Genomic DNA, 19,883 nt, shown 5'->3' on the forward strand with positions numbered 1-19,883 from the left:
CATGTATAAGATGCCCCCTATTTTGGAGGCCTCAAAATGAAGAAAATTGGGGGGGGGGGGAGATTGCTCCTGTGTATAAGACTACCCCCCCCTTTAACATTATTTTTTAGTAAAAAAATCCCTAATCTTATACACGGAAAAGTACGGTAATTATGGGCCAGAGGATCACTGTATGATATCATGGGAACTTTCCTGTGGTATTCTGAAGGGTTCCATCTTGGCCCTCATGCTATGTAACACCAGTATGAAACTACTGTGACTTTTGGAGTGAAGCTCTATCTCTCAGTTCCATCTGAATCAGGAGAGATGGCTGAGGTGCTAAACAAGTGTTTGGAAGCAGTGATGGGCTGGATGTGGGCCAACAAATTGAAGCTGAATTCTGAAAAGATAGATGTGTTCTCTTTTCCAACACTCCTAGATCCAACACTGTCACTAGAGGCTCAGGTGGTCTCAGTGGCAAGGAGTGCCTATTTCCAGTTCCAGCTGCATCTCATTGTGAACTTGAAATGACTTGGCAACTGTACTCCATGCTCTGATAAATTTCAAACTGAATTATTGCAATGTGCTTTACATGGGGCTGCCCTTGAAGATGACTTTGGAAACGTCAACTGGTCCAAAATGCAGCTGCCAGTTTACTGACTGGGGTTCCCTTTAGATCTCCTATAACCCCTGTTTTTAAACAGCTGCATCGATTGCCACTGCATTTCAGGGCCCAATTAAAGTTGCTCCATTTAAATGATGTAGGCCCAAATATTTGAAACACCACTACCCTGTTTCCCAAAGACCCTATCGGATGCTGAGATCAGCAGAGAGTTCTGTCACTCTCAGAAGGTGTTAGTGGCCCAGGCTAGGTTGTTGAATCCATTATGGGAAATACTATACCTGAGTTTATAACTTTCATACAACCTATTAAATATGTAGGCTCTCCCAGACCCCCCAAGTGCCCCTATTTTCCAGGGATGGCTCTGATTTAGAGAAGCCGTCCCAGTTTCTGATTTGATCCTGGAATGTCCCACTTTTCCTTAGGATGTCTCTACTTTCATTGGAGAAATATTGGAGGGTATGAAGTTATCTGACCCCCAAGCTGTCTGAGGGCAATCCTGTATTGGGAAGTTTTGTTTAATGTTTTATTATGTTTTTATATATGTTGGAAGCTGCCCAGAGTGGATGTGTGGAGTATAAATACTGTAGTAAAATTATCATTATGGAATGGGACGTTCCTATTTTCAGTGGAGAAATGTTGGACGGTATGCTCTCCATGTGGAAGAAAGATGGCTTCTACCTTTTATCCGTTTGAATATACCCTGAATAACAAATTATATTTAGTTCCACCCCCATTTAACTGCCATGGCTTCCCCAAATTATCCTGGCAGCTGTAATTTAGTGAGACTGCCAAGAATTCTGTCAGGGATCTGTACCTTCAATCCAATCACTCCCACCCCCTCTGAACTGGTTTACCAGATTTCCTGTGGGAACAGAATGAGTAGTAAAACTGCAGTGTACTGTTCTTATGGCCGGGGCATCAGATCCTACACCGCTTTTTCGCAATAGTTTCCTCATTTAACATTGACTTTCTCTTCAACATAAGCCTAAGCAGTAAATTTTATGTGTTTCAACTGTTTGCCTTTGATACATTTTCCTAGGAAATTATCTGGAAGTGTCAGGCCTTGAAAATCATATCTGGAGGCCTCTGTAGAGAGGAAGAGCCAGAAGGCCTGTCTAAACAAGAGCTGCATGGAGTAAAAGCAAATTCCTGTAAGAACTTATTAGAACCAGCTGTCACTGGGTGGGTGGTCAGTCTGAGGAGAAATCTCTTTTGAGGGATCAGTTCCTCCAAATTTCTCTGTACTGTAGAATATTCACAGAGGATTTATAATGTCCAACTGTTTTATTTGGTTCCATTAATTTCAATGGGCCTACTACACTAAGTAAAACTTATGTGCGTGCAACCCATTGCATAAATGAGCATGGAACTAAGTAGGAAAGCTGGAGCAGTAGACAGAATAAACCACTGACACAGAGGACAAGAGCAGGGAACGGCCATCAGGAAGTACCCCAACAAACTGCAGAGAGACACACAGAAAGAGGAATTTGAAGCGAGCTTGTTTAGTAAAGGGCGCCATTTGATATAAGCTCCGCTAGATTCTTTGGTCTGTGATTTCAATCTCTGAAACACGCTGCCTTCCTTGGTCCGCCGCTGAACAGTGTTTTCCACAGCTATCTGTAAGTATTGTTCCTTTTAGGGGAAAGGTTGGTTCTTCTGTACCCAGGAACAGATCATTGTTTTATCTAATGTCCCCCCCTTTTTTTGCAAAGCACTCTCCATAGCTTCCCTTCACCAGAGTTCCCCTTAAGAACCCTTAAATCTGTGTGGCTTGAGGAGACAGTCAGTTCCATGCTGCACATCCCATAATCTCATTCGGTTCTCCCTGCGTGGTTGTGTGTCCTGCAGTATAGGGTGTTGAATCACTCTCTAGCCTATGCTCTTGTAATTGTGGTGTGGGTAAAATGGGATGTTTCTCTAAAAAATAAATCATTTAAGTAAATTAGATGGAAATTTTCTGCACCAGCCCCTACACCTAGTTTTGTTGTGAAAGGAAGGTACAGTTTGTCCAGCACTCAACAGAAGTGTTTGGTTCCAGGGGTCCAGGCACAAAAAGGCAGAATAATGCAAATCAGAGGATGCTGACTGGGCTGTGGGAAGCCCGGGAAGCAAGGGAAAGCCACTGTGCTCAGGGTTGGGAAATAAATAAATGTAGACCAGGGAATGGTGGGTTTTCCCAGCTCTCCATTATCATAGAACCATAAAATTGGAAGGCACCCTGAGGGTCATCTTAGTCCAACCCTCTGCAATGCAGGAATCTCAACCTATTATTATTATTATTATTATTATTATTATTATTATTATTATTTTAATGTAAAGTGAGAGTAAGTTGTATAGGTTTTGGCAAAGCTACGCCCTGCCCACCTCCCACTCGGTTTTCTCTTACTATATATACTGCTGGACTGGTTGGACTTTAAATGTTCAAAAAATTACATTTTGGACATACAGTAAAACAAGTCCCGAATGAGAGCAGAAACTCCTGTCTGGGGTGCTAATTTGGGGTGGTGGTTGTTGTTTCGTTTGTTTCCTAAGCCAGAAGCTCAGGTAACACCTGTACACCAGGGATATACGTTTTGTCAATTGCTGTTAACTGCAAGGGGCAGGTATAACCTCTGGGGCCCTGCTCATTGGCTTGCCATAAGTCCCTCATACTAGTTGGTCCCTAGAGACGGGGCCTTTTCAATGGTGGCCACATACCCTTGGAACTCTATCCCAAAGAAATAGGTTTGCTCTGTTTTTAAATGGAAGTGAAAAATGTTTAAGTCTGCATTCTGTAAGTTTGATTTTAAATTGTTTTAATCTGATGTTGCTTTGAATTATTTGAATTATTTCATTTGTGTTTTAAAATTTGAACTGTGGCTTTTAATAATGTTTCATAAGCTTCTTTAGGAAAGCTTTGGCCTGAAAGGCAGCATATGAACATTGTAAACAAATGAAAAAATATCCAGTGATTCCTCTGAAACTCAGCTGCTGAGAGGCAACAAATAAAGGAGAACTACTGCATTTGATGTCTTTCTTGTTGACTTTGCAGAATCAATTGGTTGGCCACCATAGGAAATAGGATGCTAGACTAGATGGGCTTTTAGGCTCTTCTTAAGTACAGTACTTGCATTTTAGTTTTGATAATCAGAAAACTGAGGCACAAAAAAAGAACAGCTATATGTGAATAGAATAACTACTACAGTCACAACTGACTACTTAATCTTAGTCTAAGTGCTCACTTAATCTTATTCACCACTTTGGAGACCCACCAGATGAGGAAAAGCTTGAGATAACACCAGGAGGGTGAGATTCACAAAAAGGATGGCACATTTTTATGTATGCAAAGGTTTCTACAGTCTTTATTTCCTAGACACCGAGGACAGAACAAACAATAATTACACATCAAAGTGATGAAGAGCTTCACATTTTGTGTATTTCTTCAGTCACCTTGAAGTTTCTATACATGCTTATTCTTCACTTTTGACTGCCTTTCCAGCATCACGGGATTTCACCCGCAGTTTGTTGACCTGTGACTCTGCAATGTCAGCCCTCTCTTCAGCTTCTTCCAGCTCATGCTGAATCTTGCGGAATTTGGAGAGGTTGAGGTTGGATTGTTCCTCCTGACAATAAAATTATGAAAACCATATTATTAAAAATCCAACTTCTCTTTTATTTCAACCATAACCAGGTGATTGGGAGCAGGATGCTAATGTCTTGATTCTTCATTATGTGATTATGTGATTTAACTATTGTTACAAGTTTGTGGGCACCAGTTTATGGAAACCCAGCCAGATGGGTGGGATATAAATTAATACTAATCATCATCATCATCATCCCTATAATCCTAGCAAGTGTTAAAATATAAACCAGGCTAGCAAGACTGCCTAAGTAGTAGATCCATTGAAATCTTGTAGAGTCTTCTTAGTCATGACTAATTTAAGTTTCATTTATTTCAGTGGGTCCACTCTAAGTTTAATTAAGTCTGGATTCAACATATAGTTTTCTCCATGCTGGGAAAATGTTAAGTTCTTAATTTTCTGCCTGTCAAGGAAAAAATTATGAGAAATCTAGTCTAGACTCCCAATTAAAAATATGACAGATACACATAAGTCAAAATTGTTAAAGTGTAACTATCCACTCCTTTATTATAACTCATTTTTAAAAATGATATTCTCCATATTTGTGTTATGCAATATTCTTGCGTTCATTACTTAATCAGTATTTCCATCTCACAGTTTCCTTTTGATTCTTGCTTTCCTTATTTGTAGTATCAGATAATGTGCCACTGTTTAGGACTTTGGCCCACAGGCATTTTAATGAAACTCATTACAGTAAATATAATCAGATTTATTTGAAATGTAACCATTGTTCCATCTTCAGTGCAATACTTACAGCTTCTTCAGATTGCCTCTTATAAGCTTTCACTTTCATTTGCAGTTTGTCCACCAGATCCTGAAGCCTCAGAACATTCTTCCGATCTTCCTCAGACTGAACAAATGGAAGAAAAAAGTGAGTTTATATAATTTAAAATTCATTCCTCAGTTTGATTTTCTTAAATAATATATTTTTCTAGAGTGAAACTTGCACTATGTGTTGTGGGAGAGCATTCCATGGATTAGAGAGGTTAAGGGCTTGATAAGAGGAAATGAATAGCTATTAATGTTTTTTTGGCAGGGGGCTGTGCATTGGCCGCATTTTTGGTTGGTTGGGGATATCAGGGCATGGGAATGCAGTGACATGTTTATGATGATATAAGTGATGATATATGATGATATAAGTGATGGAGCTGCTCATATTGTAATAGGGGAAAATAAAGAGTTCATGTAATTTACCCCATTACAAACCTTTGATGAAGAAAATATTTTTGAAAAGAATTTCTCTCACTCTATTTCACTACTATTAAACATTTCCAGTTTGAGTGTTCAATAACTTCAGTAGCATTTCTTTCACTGTATTATTGAAAAAACATTTATCACCCTCACCTGGTAGGTCAGCTCCTTGACCCGTCTCTCATATTTGCGCACACCCTTGATAGCATCAGCACCACGCTTCTGCTCGTTCTCAACTTCAGATTCCAGCTCACGTACCTAAGGAAGGCACAGAAGAAGGGAGAATTTGCATTCCATTGCATTCTTTACGTTCAAAATGTATAAAGACTACAGATATATGAGGAATACGCACTCTGTGCTCCAGTTTCTGGAGCTGCTTCTTGCCACCCTTCATTGCCAGCTGTTCTGCCTCATCAAGACGGTGTTGCAGGTCCTTTACGGTCTGCTCCAAGTTCTTCTTCATCCTCTCCAGATGGGCACTGGTGTCTTGTTCCTTCTTGAGTTCCTCAGCCATCATGGCCGCCTATTAATAAAGTTGCCAAACCAGTTCAAGAAATCAGCCATACTAAATGTATACAGGTTCAGATCTCAAAAGGAAACTCCCTGCAACTCACATCAGTGATGGCCTTCTTGGCCTTGTCTTCTGCATTGCGGGCTTCTTGAATAGTCTCTTCCACTTCACCTTGGATTTGTGCAATGTCTGTTTCCAGCTTCTTCTTGGTGTTGATCAAGCTGGTATTCTGTTTGGGGGAAAAACATACAGTATTTGAAAAATTGCCTTAAAACAGCTAAGACAGAATTTTTAAAAGGCAGGAAACAATGACATCTACTTAGAAATGAACTCAATGAAGCTCTGCCTCAAATAGTTGCCTGGAATTTCTTATTCCTAAATCCCCAGAGTTTCAAATGAGATGGAAATATCATAGTATGCATACCATTGAATCTAATCATAGAGAAATAAGCTAAATAGTCATGTCCACAGACGTTTTGTATAAGAGCAAGCAAAGATTATTTAGGCATAGCTTTGTTTCCTTCAAGTAATATGGCTAAAGGTGGAGCAGGATGGAAGAGAACATCCCCAGAGATAAACAGCCTGCTCTTCTCTACCAGTTAATGAAAGGTGGGGCACATTACAATATTAGAAGCTTACCTGTGTGTGAAGAAGTTGCACACGCTCACTGGCATCCAGAAGCTCCTGTTCAGCCACTTTCCTGCCCCTCTCTGTCTGTTCCAGAGCTGCACGGAGCTCCTCAATCTCAGCCTGCATCAGATTAGCTCTGCGCTCAACCATGGCCACTTGCTCCTTCAGATCTTCCTGGCTCCGAACAGCATCATCCAAGTGCAGTTGTGTATCCTATCAAACAAATTATTATGAGATACAAAGTCCTTAATTACATGGCAATTCCAGATTTCACTTTCAACTGTGTGGCATTGTACTGTAGATACCTTAAGCTGCCCTTGTGTGTTCCTGAGGTTCTTTAATGCCTCAGCAGCTTGGCGGTTGGCATGGCTCAGCTGGATTTCCATTTCATTCAGATCTCCCTCCATCTTCTTCTTTACTCTCAGGGCATCATTCCGGCTCCTGACTTCAGCATCTAGTGTGCTCTGCATGGACTCTACTACTCTCAGATGATTCCTCTTCAGCTGATCAATTTCTTCATCTTTCTCTGCAATTCTCCTGTCAATATCAGCCTTCACCTGGTTGAGCTCTAGTTGGATGCGGAGGATTTTGCCTTCTTCATGTTCCAGTGAGGCCTTAAGAAAGCCATTTATATTAGCTATTAATAATAGACTAAAATAAGTGCCCCCTCTCCATTTTTTAAAAATGCATTAGACATCATCTTTAAAAGGAAATATTTTGTGCATTCTTTCCTCCAGTCAACAGCAAAACAGAAGTGTCCATCATGATTCTGTTAACACTGTTAGTAATTCTTTGAGTGTTTTATATCATAGAACAAGATACTTTTATCCTGTTTTCTCTAAGAAGAATGATATATATATGTGTGTGTGTACCTCAGCTTCCTCTAGAGAAGCCTGCAGTTCAGACTTCTCTTGCTCAATCTGCTTCTTCACTTTCTCCAATTCATGGATAGCCTTTCCACCCTCAGCGATCTGTTCCGTGAGATCAGAAATCTCCTCTATTGGTTTTACACAAAGTAAAGAGAAATAGATGAATAGTTTAGTTGTTGTAATATGGATGATGATACACAGCATTAGGGTGGGATGGGGGTGAGGGGTAAAGTGCTTTATTTTTTAATTTCAGCTCATCCTTGTGGAATAGATTAGTTGTTTGGCATGCACAGTGCATGACCTTATGGACACCAGGGTCTGTCCTGGAATCAGGGAGAAGGCTTGTTTGAAGTTATATGATTCAGCTGGTTCTTTGGAAGTAAGACATAGCTTCTCAGTTTTGTGCCTATAGTATTCTAAACCTGCTTCTTAGAATATACAATTATTAACTTACGTTGGAGATTCTTGTTCTCACGCTTCAAGGTTTCCAAGTGATCCAAGGATTCTTCATAAGCATTCTTCATCTTAAAGAGCTCTGTGCTGAGAGAGCGAGACTCCTTCTGGGAAGCTTCCAGTTCAGACTGGGCTTCTTCAAATTTCTGTTTCCAGTCTGCCAGAATCTGCAAAACACCACCAAGAAATAAGCAATGAATTCATTAGACCTGAGAACTTCATGCAATATGTTCATTAAAAAAAAGTCAAAAAATACCTTATCAAAGTTCTTCTGCTTCTTATCTAGAGCTGCACAGGCTGCATTGGACCTTTCCACATCAATCATCAGGTCCTCCACTTCATTCTGTAGCCTTTGCTTTGTCTTCTCAAGGGAAGCACATTTGGAATTCACAGCTTCTACGTGCTCTTCAGCATCCTGCAGGCGCTGGGCAAGTTTTTTCCTTGAAGAAGATAAAAAAGTCAGTAGTAAATTGCATGAATCTGCTTGGGTAAGCAGGAAGGTCTATTATCCTACCATAAGCATTGCATAACTTCTGTTACAGACATCATAGAGGGACAGAAGGAGGGAACCCCAAGGTGTCCAAAAGTATAAAAAACATTTGGGGAGAACTTGTGGGAGAACCCCCAAAACAGCCCAGTGAGGACTTTGAATGCTAAGTACCCACAGAACCCTGAATCAGTGGGAAAACCTGGGTGTTGTGTAGGAATGAAATGGGCTGGCTGATTGGTGAAGAAGTGAGTGCTACGTTGGTGGCCTAGAAGCCTCCAAACCCTCACTGATTGGCTGGCAGGAAAGGGACTTCCTGAATGAGAACAGAGGCATACCCAGATGATCTTGTACCCATGGCAAGGAGCTGTATCGGTGCGCCCCACCATCATTTGTGCACCTCCCTCCCTTTTCTTTCCTCCTGCAACTCTCACCCCCCTCCTCGAGTGCTCCAGTTTCTCTGGGCACTTTGCTCACACTTCTAATAGTGCCACTGGCTGATTGGGAAACGGGCCACAGGGCTGCTGTAACAGCCCAGAGCAGCAGAGGAGCAGCCTAGGGTGCATGTGGACAAGCAAGCAGTCTCTTAACCACTCCAAGCGAGAATGGAGAGTTGCAATTTTTGAATTCCTAGTCAAAAATATTGCAACATTTTGTAGCAGAATAACACTTTTTATCTCAATCTCCCCAACATACTTGGCCTCTTCTAGTTCTTCAGTGCGCTGGATTGCATCAGTCTCGTATTTGGTTCTCCATTGGGCAACCTCACTGTTTGCCTTGGACATAGCACGTTGCAGCTCAGCCTTTGCTTCCTGTTCCTCTTCAAATTGTTCCCTGAGCAAGTCACAGTCATGACGAGCAGATTGCAAGGCATGGGCCAATGCATTCTTAGCCTGGAGAAATTAAAATATTTGTTAAGTGATTTGCCTAGGTCTCCTGAGTTCCGTGGATCTTTCTGCCTAGCAAGTATGTTCAGGACTGCAGTCTGAGATGGAAAACCCATGGACTTCCAGCTCCCATCGCCTCAACCAGTATGACTAATGGTCAGGGATGATGGGAGTCCAACAACACCTGGAGGAACACAGATTCCCCATCCCTAGCCTAAGTAATTTTTTTTTGGGGGGGGGGGATTTATTTCCATGACATTGCTGTACAGCTCAAATATCAGTTCATTACATATGGTTTTGTCTGTACAATGTGCTGTTTTTAGTTTGTTAATTTGTGTTTTGATGGTTGGATTATTGTTGCTTTTATGGTCGCTTTTGAACTGTAAACTGCTTTGAGCAACTCAAAGGATAAAAGATGGAGGATAAAAGGTGGTATAATTTTTAAACAAAAAGAATAAAATTTCTAAGATATTTCCATAACACTTTAGCCCTGTACAGCAGCGTGCAGGATTTGCAATACAGCACTGAAAATCCATTTACTAGATCTAGTCATAATACCCACCTTTGTTTCTTCTTCAAGTTGCCTCTTCAGTTCTTCAACCTGTTGAGTAAAACCTTGCTTGCCTCTTGAAAGTTGGGAAATCAAAGCATCTTTTTCTTCTACTTGGCGAGCAAATTCACCTGAGAAGAGCAAAAGAGAATAGAGTATTTAATAGGACTGGAATAAAGTTGACTGAAAAAACTGTACTCAAGAAGAACAGGAACAACTGGGAGTTTAAAAATAATAAAATTAGCTATACAGTCATATCTGAGCTTAAACATAATGCCACATAAACCACACACTCCTCAAATACTAATTGAGAAGAGCATACACTTTCACTTTTCTTCCTGCTGTGATATACACAAGTACTCAGATCAGGAGAGCTTGCACCACAGATGTAGAAGTAAAAAGTTTAGAACTTTACAAAAAGTGGAATGATCTGAATGTAGAAAAGACTGTACATTGGCTGAGAGCACTTGCTTAGAGACCACGTGCCACTCTTTGACTTTGGAATCACAACCTTGATACATTAATTACGTAATTTAGTGTTGAATAATGCTATTCTTCACATTTTCAATGTTGTGATCCTTTGATTTTAAAATCAGCTGCAAGTTACATTTCTTACGAGAATTTACAAACAACTTTCACAGTGTATATAATGTGTTACAGTGTGTAACTTGCAGTATGTAACCAGTCATGTGCCTTACCTGCTTCTGTCTGCAGACGTGCTCTTTGAGCAGTCAGGTCATTAATTGTGCGCTGGTGCTCTTCCTCCTTTGCTTTAACCTCACTCAGCTGATCTTCCAAGGAGCGGGATAATTTCTCAAGAGCTGACTGAAATGGGCAATTGGAAAAACATTGAAATAGTCTTCAAACTGATATATTAGTAAGAACATTCTTTAAAAAGAAAGCAAAACTATGAAAAAAGACAGATAATTTATAAATTTGTATTTATGCAAATATAAGTTTCATTGCAGCCTAAGTAAATGACAGCATACATTTAAACCAAATTCTGAAGTTTGGCACAATTTGATATGGAAATTACAAACTTTGCAAAGAGCTAAAATCCAATAGCTGTGCTGCAATCTATTAATTTGATTGCCTTCCTCAAGTCAGATTCTTATAGGCAATCTTTGAACACAAAGTCTTCAATATATTAACACATACAACATAATTTCATGAAATAATGGAGGAATGTGTTTACCTGTATATTCTTTATAGGTGATAAAATATATAAACACCTAATTAATTCATCTAGCAATTACATTGACTACCCAGCAGTAATTAAATACTGTATTGTACACTTAGGAGCAGAACTTTTACAGTCTAATCATTAAAAATATTGCCCATTTTCATATATAGTGTACTTTAACAAGTAATTCTTGGCATCCAGAATATGTTTTTAGTACTGCTTCATTTGCTTATGCTATACAATCTGACTTTGCTTCAACTTTAGCCTAAGGTCAGGTTTAGAGATGTTCTGGCAGCTTAGCTCTTAGAAAAACATGTGTCAAATGCTTATGAGATGATGCAGTAGTTCTTGCATCCCTTCCCTAATGCACTGAAGTACAATACCTTAGATTTAGAGACAGATTCCATATTACTGGCAAGGTCATCAATCTCCATCTTCAGCTCACTCTTCTCCTTTTCCAGCTTCTGTTTCACACGTTGCAGGTTATCAATTTGTTCCCCAAGTTCAGCTGCACTGTCTGCATGCTTCTTGCGGAGAGCAGCCGATGTGGCTTCATGTTGCAGAGTGGCTTCTTCAAGGTCCCTGCGCATTTTCTGGAATTCTGCCTCACGTTTCTTGTTCATCTCAATCTGAGCTGCGGTTGCCCCACCAGCTTCCTCCAGACGCTCACTGATCTCTTCAAGTTCTCTGGAGAGATCAGCCCGCTGCTTCTCTGCTTTGGCCCGAGATGCACGTTCAGCCTCAATCTCTTCCTCCAGTTCCTCAATACGGGCCTAGAGAAAGAGAAGCAGCCATTAACAGAGTCTTCCCTGATGAACTGATTTTCATATGATGGAGTCAATATATGCTTGACTTGCCTGTAACTCCTTTATCTTCTTCTGAAGCTGGGAGCCCAAGGCCTGCTCATCTTCAATTTTGCTTTGTAGCTGGCTGATTTCAAAGTCTTTCCTTTTCATAACAAAACACAAGGTTTTCTCAGTCAAATTGAAAGAGGGCTGGGTGCCATAAAGAGCTCCCAAAAGGTCTTCTAGACAGTAAACCATACTTACTTCTTAAGCTTTTCATCCAGCTGCTGCTTATCATTCTCCAAATCCATTGTGGATTCCTGGGCCAGCTTCAGATCACCTTCAAGCTTCCTCTTGGATCTTTCCAGGTCCATGCGAAGTTTCTTTTCTTGCTCCAGGGACCCTTCAAGCTAAAGAGAAAGAGGGGACAAAGACTTTGTCACTCTAATACTACTTTCACCCCCACAGTTATTCTTCTGCATGTGTTGGTGCTTACATCGTCCACTTGCTGCTCCAGCTTGGTCTTTGCTTTGGTCAGAGTATTGACTTTGTCCTCCTCTGCCTGCAGGTCATCCAAGGTCTGTTGATGGGCCTCTTGGAGGGCTTTCTTTTCTTTGGTCAGTTTGGCAATGTTCTCATCCAAGACTGCCATCTCTTCAGTGAGGTTTTTCACCTTTTAGAAATGAACAAACAGATTCAATATATCATTCTACCCTGGAATGACAATACTGTACCACATTCTGACTATTGGTTGCAGATCTGAGCACATTGTGATCATTACCTTGTTTTCTGTGGCATGCTTCTCCTTTTCCACCTTGGCCAGTGTTAACTCAAGATCATCAATGTCTTTCTTCAGCTCTGAGCATTCATCTTCCAGTTTCCTCTTTTTGGCTGTCAGCTCAGCATTCATTTCCTCCTCATCCTCTGCCCGTTCAGTCAGCTCCTTAATTTTAGCTTCCAGCTGAATCTTGGTTTTGATCAGCTGGTCACATCTCTCCTCAGCATCTGCCAAGCCATCAGATTCCTGTAGGTTGAAAACATATTTTTAATGCATCTCTCTCGTCTTGTTGAGTTAAGAAGTAGTTTTTTAGTTGAGACATACACCACATAAGCAAAAGTTTGATAAAATTCCTTTACCAGGGATTCGAGGACAATCTGCACATTGATATGCAACTGTTTGAGTGGGAGGGGCCAGGGAGGAAACTTGATCTGTCTTACTTTGGGAAGTTTGGCCTTTGCTAACAGAGCAGAAAAGGGGGGCACTGAACAAGGGAAGAAGGTAATAAAGTGTGCAGTGAAGTTTAGCATAGGGAAGATAGAGAGAAGGCAGCTAGTGGAGACATGAGCAAGGGTTGGAGGCAGGGGAGAAACTAAGCAGTGGGTTGAGGGAGGAAGTGGGCAGAGACATGTGTGGAAGCAAGAGTTATCAGGCAAAGTAAGGGAATGTGGGATAAAAGTAATGAATAAAAATGAAGAGGTGGAACTGAGGATTTTTCTTCTTCCCTTTCTATCTTTCCTTGTTCCTGCACTTTATTATGTATTTGATATCTATAATTATCTTTTTAAATAAGTTTTATTAGCTCCAAAATTTCTCGGCACTTTTTGAATTCTTGTATCCAATCTATATCTGTCAGGCATTGAGTCACTAGGACAAAAACATTTAATGTTACCAGTGATGCTTACAGATTGGACTTGGAGTTGCAAGTCATTCTTCTCTTGCATCAGAGACACCATTTTTTCTTCCAGCTCCTTCCGTTTGGCCTCTGATTTGGCAAGCTCTTCTTTAGTTTTCTCAAACTCTTCCTTCATGTTGGCCATCTCCTTCTCTGACTCAGCACTCTTCAGCAGAGGTTTGATCTTGAAGTACAACTTCATCCAAGCCCAAGTCTTCACATTCATGAATGAGCGGACATTGTACTGAATAGTGAAGATAGACTCTCTGTAAAGAAAGCATACTAGATCTTAAGGACGATTCCAAAATAAAATTTGTTTTCAAGTTTCTTTAATCTGTATTAAACCTGCATGTGTTGATGGACTCATTATCAAACTAGACTCATTGCCAGTTTGATAATGAGCGCTGACACCTTCCTTTGTGGGTGCCCTTTGCAGGGCCGCGCACAGCACCCCAGTCACGTGGGACCCACCAGCTGTTTGGGCTGGCCTGCCTCCCTGTGCTAGTCATTGGAGGTTTCCGCCAAACCTCAGCCAATCAGCACCACAGGGTGGTGGGGCCAGTTGCTTAAATAGGAGGTGGCTCTGGAGCTTCACCCACCCAACCCTCCCTTTCGTTAACCTGCAAAAAGCATTAGACAATGTTTTGCCTATGCTGCTACATCTTTGGATGGTTGCTGTTGAAGAGCCGGGAAGGAATTTCCCTGCATTGTCGGTTTTAGGCCTTGGGCGGAATCCTTTAGTCTATCTTCCCTAAATGGGGTGGGGGGGTGAAGTGGTGACTCACCCCCCCCCCGCAGCGGTGATTCCAGGGTCCCCTCTTAAAGGGGTTTATATAAGGGAGTCACTGGCCATACACTGAAAGGTTGTCAGTGAACTCCCCTGCATTGCGGGGATATGGGCTGCCAACATACACAAGCATCTTGCTGTGCATGTCCCATATCCCATTCACCATGAGGAGTTCCAGTTCCCCCGGCTGGGGGCTGGGAGGGATACATGCCCAATGCCTAAGTCAAGGTCTTCCTACATCTGAAAGGTTTAATAAAGTTGTGGCCAATTTTTATTCCATAACACATTGTCACAAGTCATTATTCCTTCTGGTGGTCTCTTGGGGCCGGGGAGTCTCCTCCTGGGCACGCAATGAGTCCTGTTACAGACTATGAAACTCTACCTCCTTTCCATCATTTTCTTGAACTCCACTCTCATCAGGTAACCACGGCAAACAGCTTGGGTGCGTGTAATCAGCTGTGCCAACTTATCATCTCTCATTTCCTCTAGAGTACCCAAAAGGCCAGCTTTGAAGAAGACCTGGGAAAAGAAAATATTACAAAGTATTGGTCACTGTCTCAACAAACTCAAATATTACAGTCTTGTAATAAAAAGTAATTTTACCTTTGTGTGGCCAAATTTATATTGGGTATGGTCAACATCGATAGAACCGAGAAGCTTCTCAGAAGCTTTCTTGCTATCCATGAACTGTCCCTCTGGGACGGCACTTGCATTCAATATCCTGTATCTGTTGAGAAAAGCTTACAGTTTTTATTTTGCCAAAGTATTATGATAGCTGGCACTAACTTCCACAATTGTTTTTGTTACAGAATAATGTCTGAAAGAGATTAAAAACTGAATTTGGCTGTGAAGTAAAACTTATGTCTAGGGAAACTTTCTTAAACATGATGAACATTTGAAAAGATGTTTCTTAGTAACATGATCTTACTGCAGGTGGCCTTTCAGCTTATCTAATTATGCTGCTGCAAGCTGATGCAATATAAGAAGTTCCATTGCTGTACAGAGAGGTACACAGCTATTAAGGAAGTACACAGCCTATCCCTGATATACCTTTTTTTTATTTCATCCCAGTTCTCTCAACCACATTCAATATAAACATACACTAATCATCCATCAGTGAGTTCTTAGTTGATTTTCAGCATTCTTAAAAGTTTAACATGTACAAAGGCTGAAATCCTAACTACACTTACTTTTACTTTAGTGGGACTTATTTCTTAGTGCTTTGGATTATACTGCATTGTATTGAAAACATATTTTTAAAGAACTGAGAAGCATAATAGTAAAATAGTATGGAATATACAGACCTCTGTTTAAAATCACCGTAAATGATCCTGCTAGGGAATCCCTTTCTGCAAATTCTGATACCTTCCAGCACTCCATTACATCTCAGTTGATGCAATACAAGTTCATGCTCCATGGCACCTTAGAGAACATTAAAGTATGGATTAACACTACAGGGTAGAATTTCCTTCTCTTTCGAAGAATGTTTACTAAAATGTCTTACCAGGTGTTTTCGTTTCATTGGGGATGAGACAGCGCACAAAATGAGGGTGGGTACTCTTCAAATTGCTCATCAGCTTGTTTAAATTCTCCTATGAGGTCAGAAATATTTGTTTTACCTGCATGTTGATGTTTAATACACAAAAAGAAGCCAAATTTTCAACTGAGACACAGCCCACCTCTTTGACATTGGAAGCTGCTGAAGATATAACTATAGATAAATAGATTTTGATATATAAATATACTCTTTGTAGACAATCTATTTTGAACATATTGATCTCTTTTATGTTTATGTTTTTTCCCTCTCAGATTTTGTTATGATTTGACAAATCATAATATAAGCTAGGAAAAAGACATTGATTTAAAGCAAGTTTATTCCCCATTTCACAAACAGAAGTTGTGCTTACCCTAAAGAGAGCAGATACAGTCTGGAAAGAGGAACCCTTCTTCTTGCCACCTTTCTTGGCGCCGCCACCCTCTAAAACATAAAAATTATAAAATACATGAATGAAATTAAAATCCTTCAATGAATTACATAAACATATACCACTAGAATTTAAAGCAACCATCTCTTTAAGTTGCTAATTATGGGTTATGCTCATGAGCCAATTGCAAAGTGCAGCAGGAATTACCTTCTGCAGGACGGTCAGCAAATAGCAAAGCCAGTGTCTTCATAGATGATTTCTGGTAGAGCTGAATTACACTTTCATTCAGGGGGTCCTTGTTCTTGTCCAGCCATCCACTGATGTTGTAGTCCACAGTGCCGGCATAATGGACCAGGGCGAAGTGAGCCTCAGCCTTGCCTTTGCCAGGTTTGGGCTTTTCAAAGTTCTTGCATTTGCCAAGATGCTGTTCATAGAGCTTGTTCTTGAAAGATGTGTCTGTTGCCTTGGGGAACATGCACTCTTCTTCTAGGATGGAGAAAATGCCCATTGGCTGGAGGGAACAAGGAGAGTAAAAGTAAAATTACTAAATTAAATTAATAGAATTGTAGAGTTGGAAGGGACCCTGAGGATCATCTAGTCCAACCCCCTGCAATGCAGGAACATGCAGCTGTCCCATATGGGGATTGAACCTGTAACACCGGTGTTATCAGTGCCACACTCTAACCAACTAATGTAATTAGTATTTGACAGTAAAAGTGAACTATTCATAGTGCACATTTAGTAAAATGGCATAGTCCTGCATGAAATTTAGACAAAAGCATCATCACAATTTCTGTTATTATTATGGAGCTATTCATTTTTATAATTAAGCATAAGCTTAAGCACCTTGTTAAAACAGGGATTGTTTGCAGTTACACATGTGCTAAACAAGTAATTTTTAAGAGACCTTCTCAATGAGTTCAATGCAGGCAGCCAGGTCCATTCCAAAGTCAATGAACTCCCAATCGATTCCTTCTTTCTTGTACTCTTCTTGCTCCAGCACAAACATGTGATGGTTGAAAAACTGTTGCAGTTTCTCATTGGTGAAGTTGATGCAGAGCTGCTCCAGGCTGTTGAACTAGACAGTGCAAATATATCGTATAAGAGACCACCATGTTTAACAGTATTCTTCATTCTAGTTTTCTAATGGTTAATATTAAAAACCTTACATCTCTTCAGGTTTCTGCAATTATTAATGGTTTTTTTTACAGTTCTTGACAGTAATTAAAAGTCATATCACAGGGTGCCCAAACTTTTTTCAAAGAGGGCCAGATTTGATGAAGTGAACATGCGTGAGGGCCGACCAAAGTTGTTTTTTACAATTTTACCCCAAAGTAAAATTGGGATCGGGCGGGCTGGTTTTGGCCACCGAAAAGAACTTTGGACATACATGTAGGTCTACTCATTATTTTCTCCTTTGCTGAGCCCAAATGCATGCATATTCACTGAACTTACTGCTTCCAGTGCTTTCAGATACATTGCTTACACTCTGTCTCGCTCCAGAGATGCTTTGGATTTATGAACCATGCTCTTCATACCAAATCATATCTACAATTCCTTATCACTGCCAGATATTTCTGTGTCTGGCATCCTCTCCAGTTAACGGCTTGGAAACAATTTCACTCCTTCATTGCTTTTGCATTGAGAACATTATTGAACTACACTCTTTAATTGCTTAAAGGTTTTACTGTGACTATCAGAATCACCACATCTCTGTTCTCACACTGTTCCATCAAGGCCCTGTTTCCTTACATCAAAGATCTCAAAGCCAGCAATGTCCAACACTCCTATGAAGTGCTGCCTAGGCTGCTTAGTATCCAGCTGCTGGTTGATACGAATGACCATCCACAAGAACATCTTCTCAAAGACAGCCTTAGCCAGAGCACCAACATTGTTGTACACCTATAAGAATAGAATGACAGCAGTCAGCATATAAGTGGAGCAACGAAGTGGAGTCCATCCACCATGAGTTTTGTACTGCAGATCATTACCTGCTGGACTGTTTGGCCTTTGGTGACAAACTCATTGCCAACTTTGACTCGGGGGTAGCACAGAGCTTTCAGCAGATCTGCTGAATTGAGATTCATGAGGTATGCAGCCTTGTCAGCAACTGAGCACAGAGATAAGAGGAAAGGTTTATGAGCCCAGTATATAATATTTTATACATTGGATGAATGTATGAATAAACAACACTGCTTGTATAGAAATACTGCTAGAAATACTACAGATCTTACTAGGAATACAAATAGAAGAAGCAGAGTAGTAAAATACTTTCCCTAATTTTTTTAAGATGTGACTGATTTTTCAGTGATTAGAAGCAAGAATAGGTCTGCCTCTCTGAACACAAATTAACTTCCTGGTGTATGACATGGAAACTACTAATGTAGAGCTGCCTTTGAAGATGGTTTAGAAACTTCAGCTGGTACAGAATTTGGCTGTTAGGCTGTTCTCTGGAGCAAGGCGGTTTGAGCAAGGTGGCATAGGGTCTTCTCAGCAGTGGCGAAAGGGGAAAGCCCTCCCATTAAATGTCTGGGAGATAAAGAATTAAACGGCTTTTAGGAAACAGCTGAAGGCAGCCATGTTCAGGGAAGTTTTTAATGTCTGACATTTTATTATTTTTTAATATTTTGCTGGAAGCTTCCCAGAGTGGCTGGGGAAACCCAGCCAGATGGGCAGGGTATAAACGATAAAATAATAATAATAATAATAATGGTAATAATAATAATACCAATCCTGGCCTGACTGCAGTGGTTGGGTCCAATTCAAAGTGCTGGTTTTGACCTATAAAGCCTTAAATGACTCAGGACCACAATACCTCAAGGACTGCTTTTCCCCATAATGAACCTATCTGGATTCTGCAGTCATCATCTGAGGCCCTTCTTTGTGTGCTTTCTTCATGAGAGGTCCAGAACAGGCCTTTTCTGCAATGGCTCCCCATTTGTTGAATACTCTGCCTAGGGAGGCTTGCCTTGTTTATATCTTTAGGCGCCTGGCAAAAGTGTTTCTCTGTAAGCAGGCCTTTGGCTGATTAACATTCTATGACCTTTTAAATGTGTTTGGGAGAAAAGAGTTATTGGTTTGTTTTTGTTTTATTGTGAGTTTTGTGTTCTCACTTTGTATTTCTATGCTGGGAACCACCCTGCGATCCTTGGATGAAGGACAGTATACCAATTTAATAAATAAAATAATAGCAAATTAATCAGCTAAAACTACATGTTTGTCGCTAGAGGTGTCAACTTGAATCAGATATTGGGCTGGGGCTGGGTAAGCACTGCCCTGCATAATTGATCCCAAAATGCATCACGTGCACACCATTTGAATGGCAATGCCCATTAACTTTTTTTGTTGTGTACAGCCCCTTCAAATACTTTATGGGAGGGCGGCAAAGGGACCTCAGCACCTAAGAGTTGACTCCTATGTTTGTCACCATAATGTGGCTAAGAGATTAGTTGGGATAGATTTGGCGGGACTATGGCAACCAAAATTCCATCACTGTTATTCAAATTTCTAGATTGTATCAACTTTCAAACATTTTCTGGCTTGACTTAGACAAGAAAATGAATATAAAATAGTATAAGGCTAGACACGTCTACTCAAAATTAATCCTCATTGAACACAATGAAACTTGCAGGTAAACATTAATCGGACTGTAACTTTAGGCTCTCATTCTTATGCATTGGACTTCAGCTGTTCAAGTGAAAGTTAGGAGCAGCTGAGGATTAAGGGCA

At 40.5% G+C, this 19,883-nt stretch overlaps 1 protein-coding gene across 1 annotated transcript in view; it reads right to left on the minus strand.

Moving 5' to 3' along the window:
• Positions 1 to 3,915: 3,915 nt before the first annotated feature.
• The window catches only part of LOC308470374 (myosin-1B), an 87,183-nt gene continuing 71,215 nt past the window's right edge, over positions 3,916 to 19,883 (minus strand). The window contains exons 13-40 of the mRNA XM_080993565.1: positions 18,147 to 18,265; positions 17,908 to 18,057; positions 17,063 to 17,233; positions 16,363 to 16,666; positions 16,138 to 16,208; positions 15,735 to 15,822; positions 15,535 to 15,652; positions 14,834 to 14,957; positions 14,613 to 14,749; positions 13,454 to 13,709; positions 12,552 to 12,794; positions 12,267 to 12,443; positions 12,035 to 12,180; positions 11,843 to 11,933; positions 11,369 to 11,758; positions 10,501 to 10,627; positions 9,815 to 9,933; positions 9,062 to 9,258; positions 8,135 to 8,318; positions 7,880 to 8,045; positions 7,429 to 7,553; positions 6,862 to 7,170; positions 6,566 to 6,769; positions 6,030 to 6,155; positions 5,768 to 5,938; positions 5,569 to 5,673; positions 4,979 to 5,074; positions 3,916 to 4,206 (exon numbers count right to left, since the gene is read on the minus strand). Coding sequence (XP_080849691.1) covers positions 4,054 to 4,206; positions 4,979 to 5,074; positions 5,569 to 5,673; positions 5,768 to 5,938; positions 6,030 to 6,155; positions 6,566 to 6,769; positions 6,862 to 7,170; positions 7,429 to 7,553; positions 7,880 to 8,045; positions 8,135 to 8,318; positions 9,062 to 9,258; positions 9,815 to 9,933; positions 10,501 to 10,627; positions 11,369 to 11,758; positions 11,843 to 11,933; positions 12,035 to 12,180; positions 12,267 to 12,443; positions 12,552 to 12,794; positions 13,454 to 13,709; positions 14,613 to 14,749; positions 14,834 to 14,957; positions 15,535 to 15,652; positions 15,735 to 15,822; positions 16,138 to 16,208; positions 16,363 to 16,666; positions 17,063 to 17,233; positions 17,908 to 18,057; positions 18,147 to 18,265 — 4,667 coding nt within the window. The 3' untranslated portion in view covers positions 3,916 to 4,053. The remainder of the gene's footprint in view (positions 4,207 to 4,978; positions 5,075 to 5,568; positions 5,674 to 5,767; positions 5,939 to 6,029; positions 6,156 to 6,565; positions 6,770 to 6,861; positions 7,171 to 7,428; positions 7,554 to 7,879; positions 8,046 to 8,134; positions 8,319 to 9,061; positions 9,259 to 9,814; positions 9,934 to 10,500; positions 10,628 to 11,368; positions 11,759 to 11,842; positions 11,934 to 12,034; positions 12,181 to 12,266; positions 12,444 to 12,551; positions 12,795 to 13,453; positions 13,710 to 14,612; positions 14,750 to 14,833; positions 14,958 to 15,534; positions 15,653 to 15,734; positions 15,823 to 16,137; positions 16,209 to 16,362; positions 16,667 to 17,062; positions 17,234 to 17,907; positions 18,058 to 18,146; positions 18,266 to 19,883) is intronic.

Source organism: Podarcis pityusensis (assembly GCF_964106645.2).
Source record: "Podarcis pityusensis genome assembly, chromosome: 2".
Lineage (NCBI taxonomy): Eukaryota > Metazoa > Chordata > Lepidosauria > Squamata > Lacertidae > Podarcis > Podarcis pityusensis.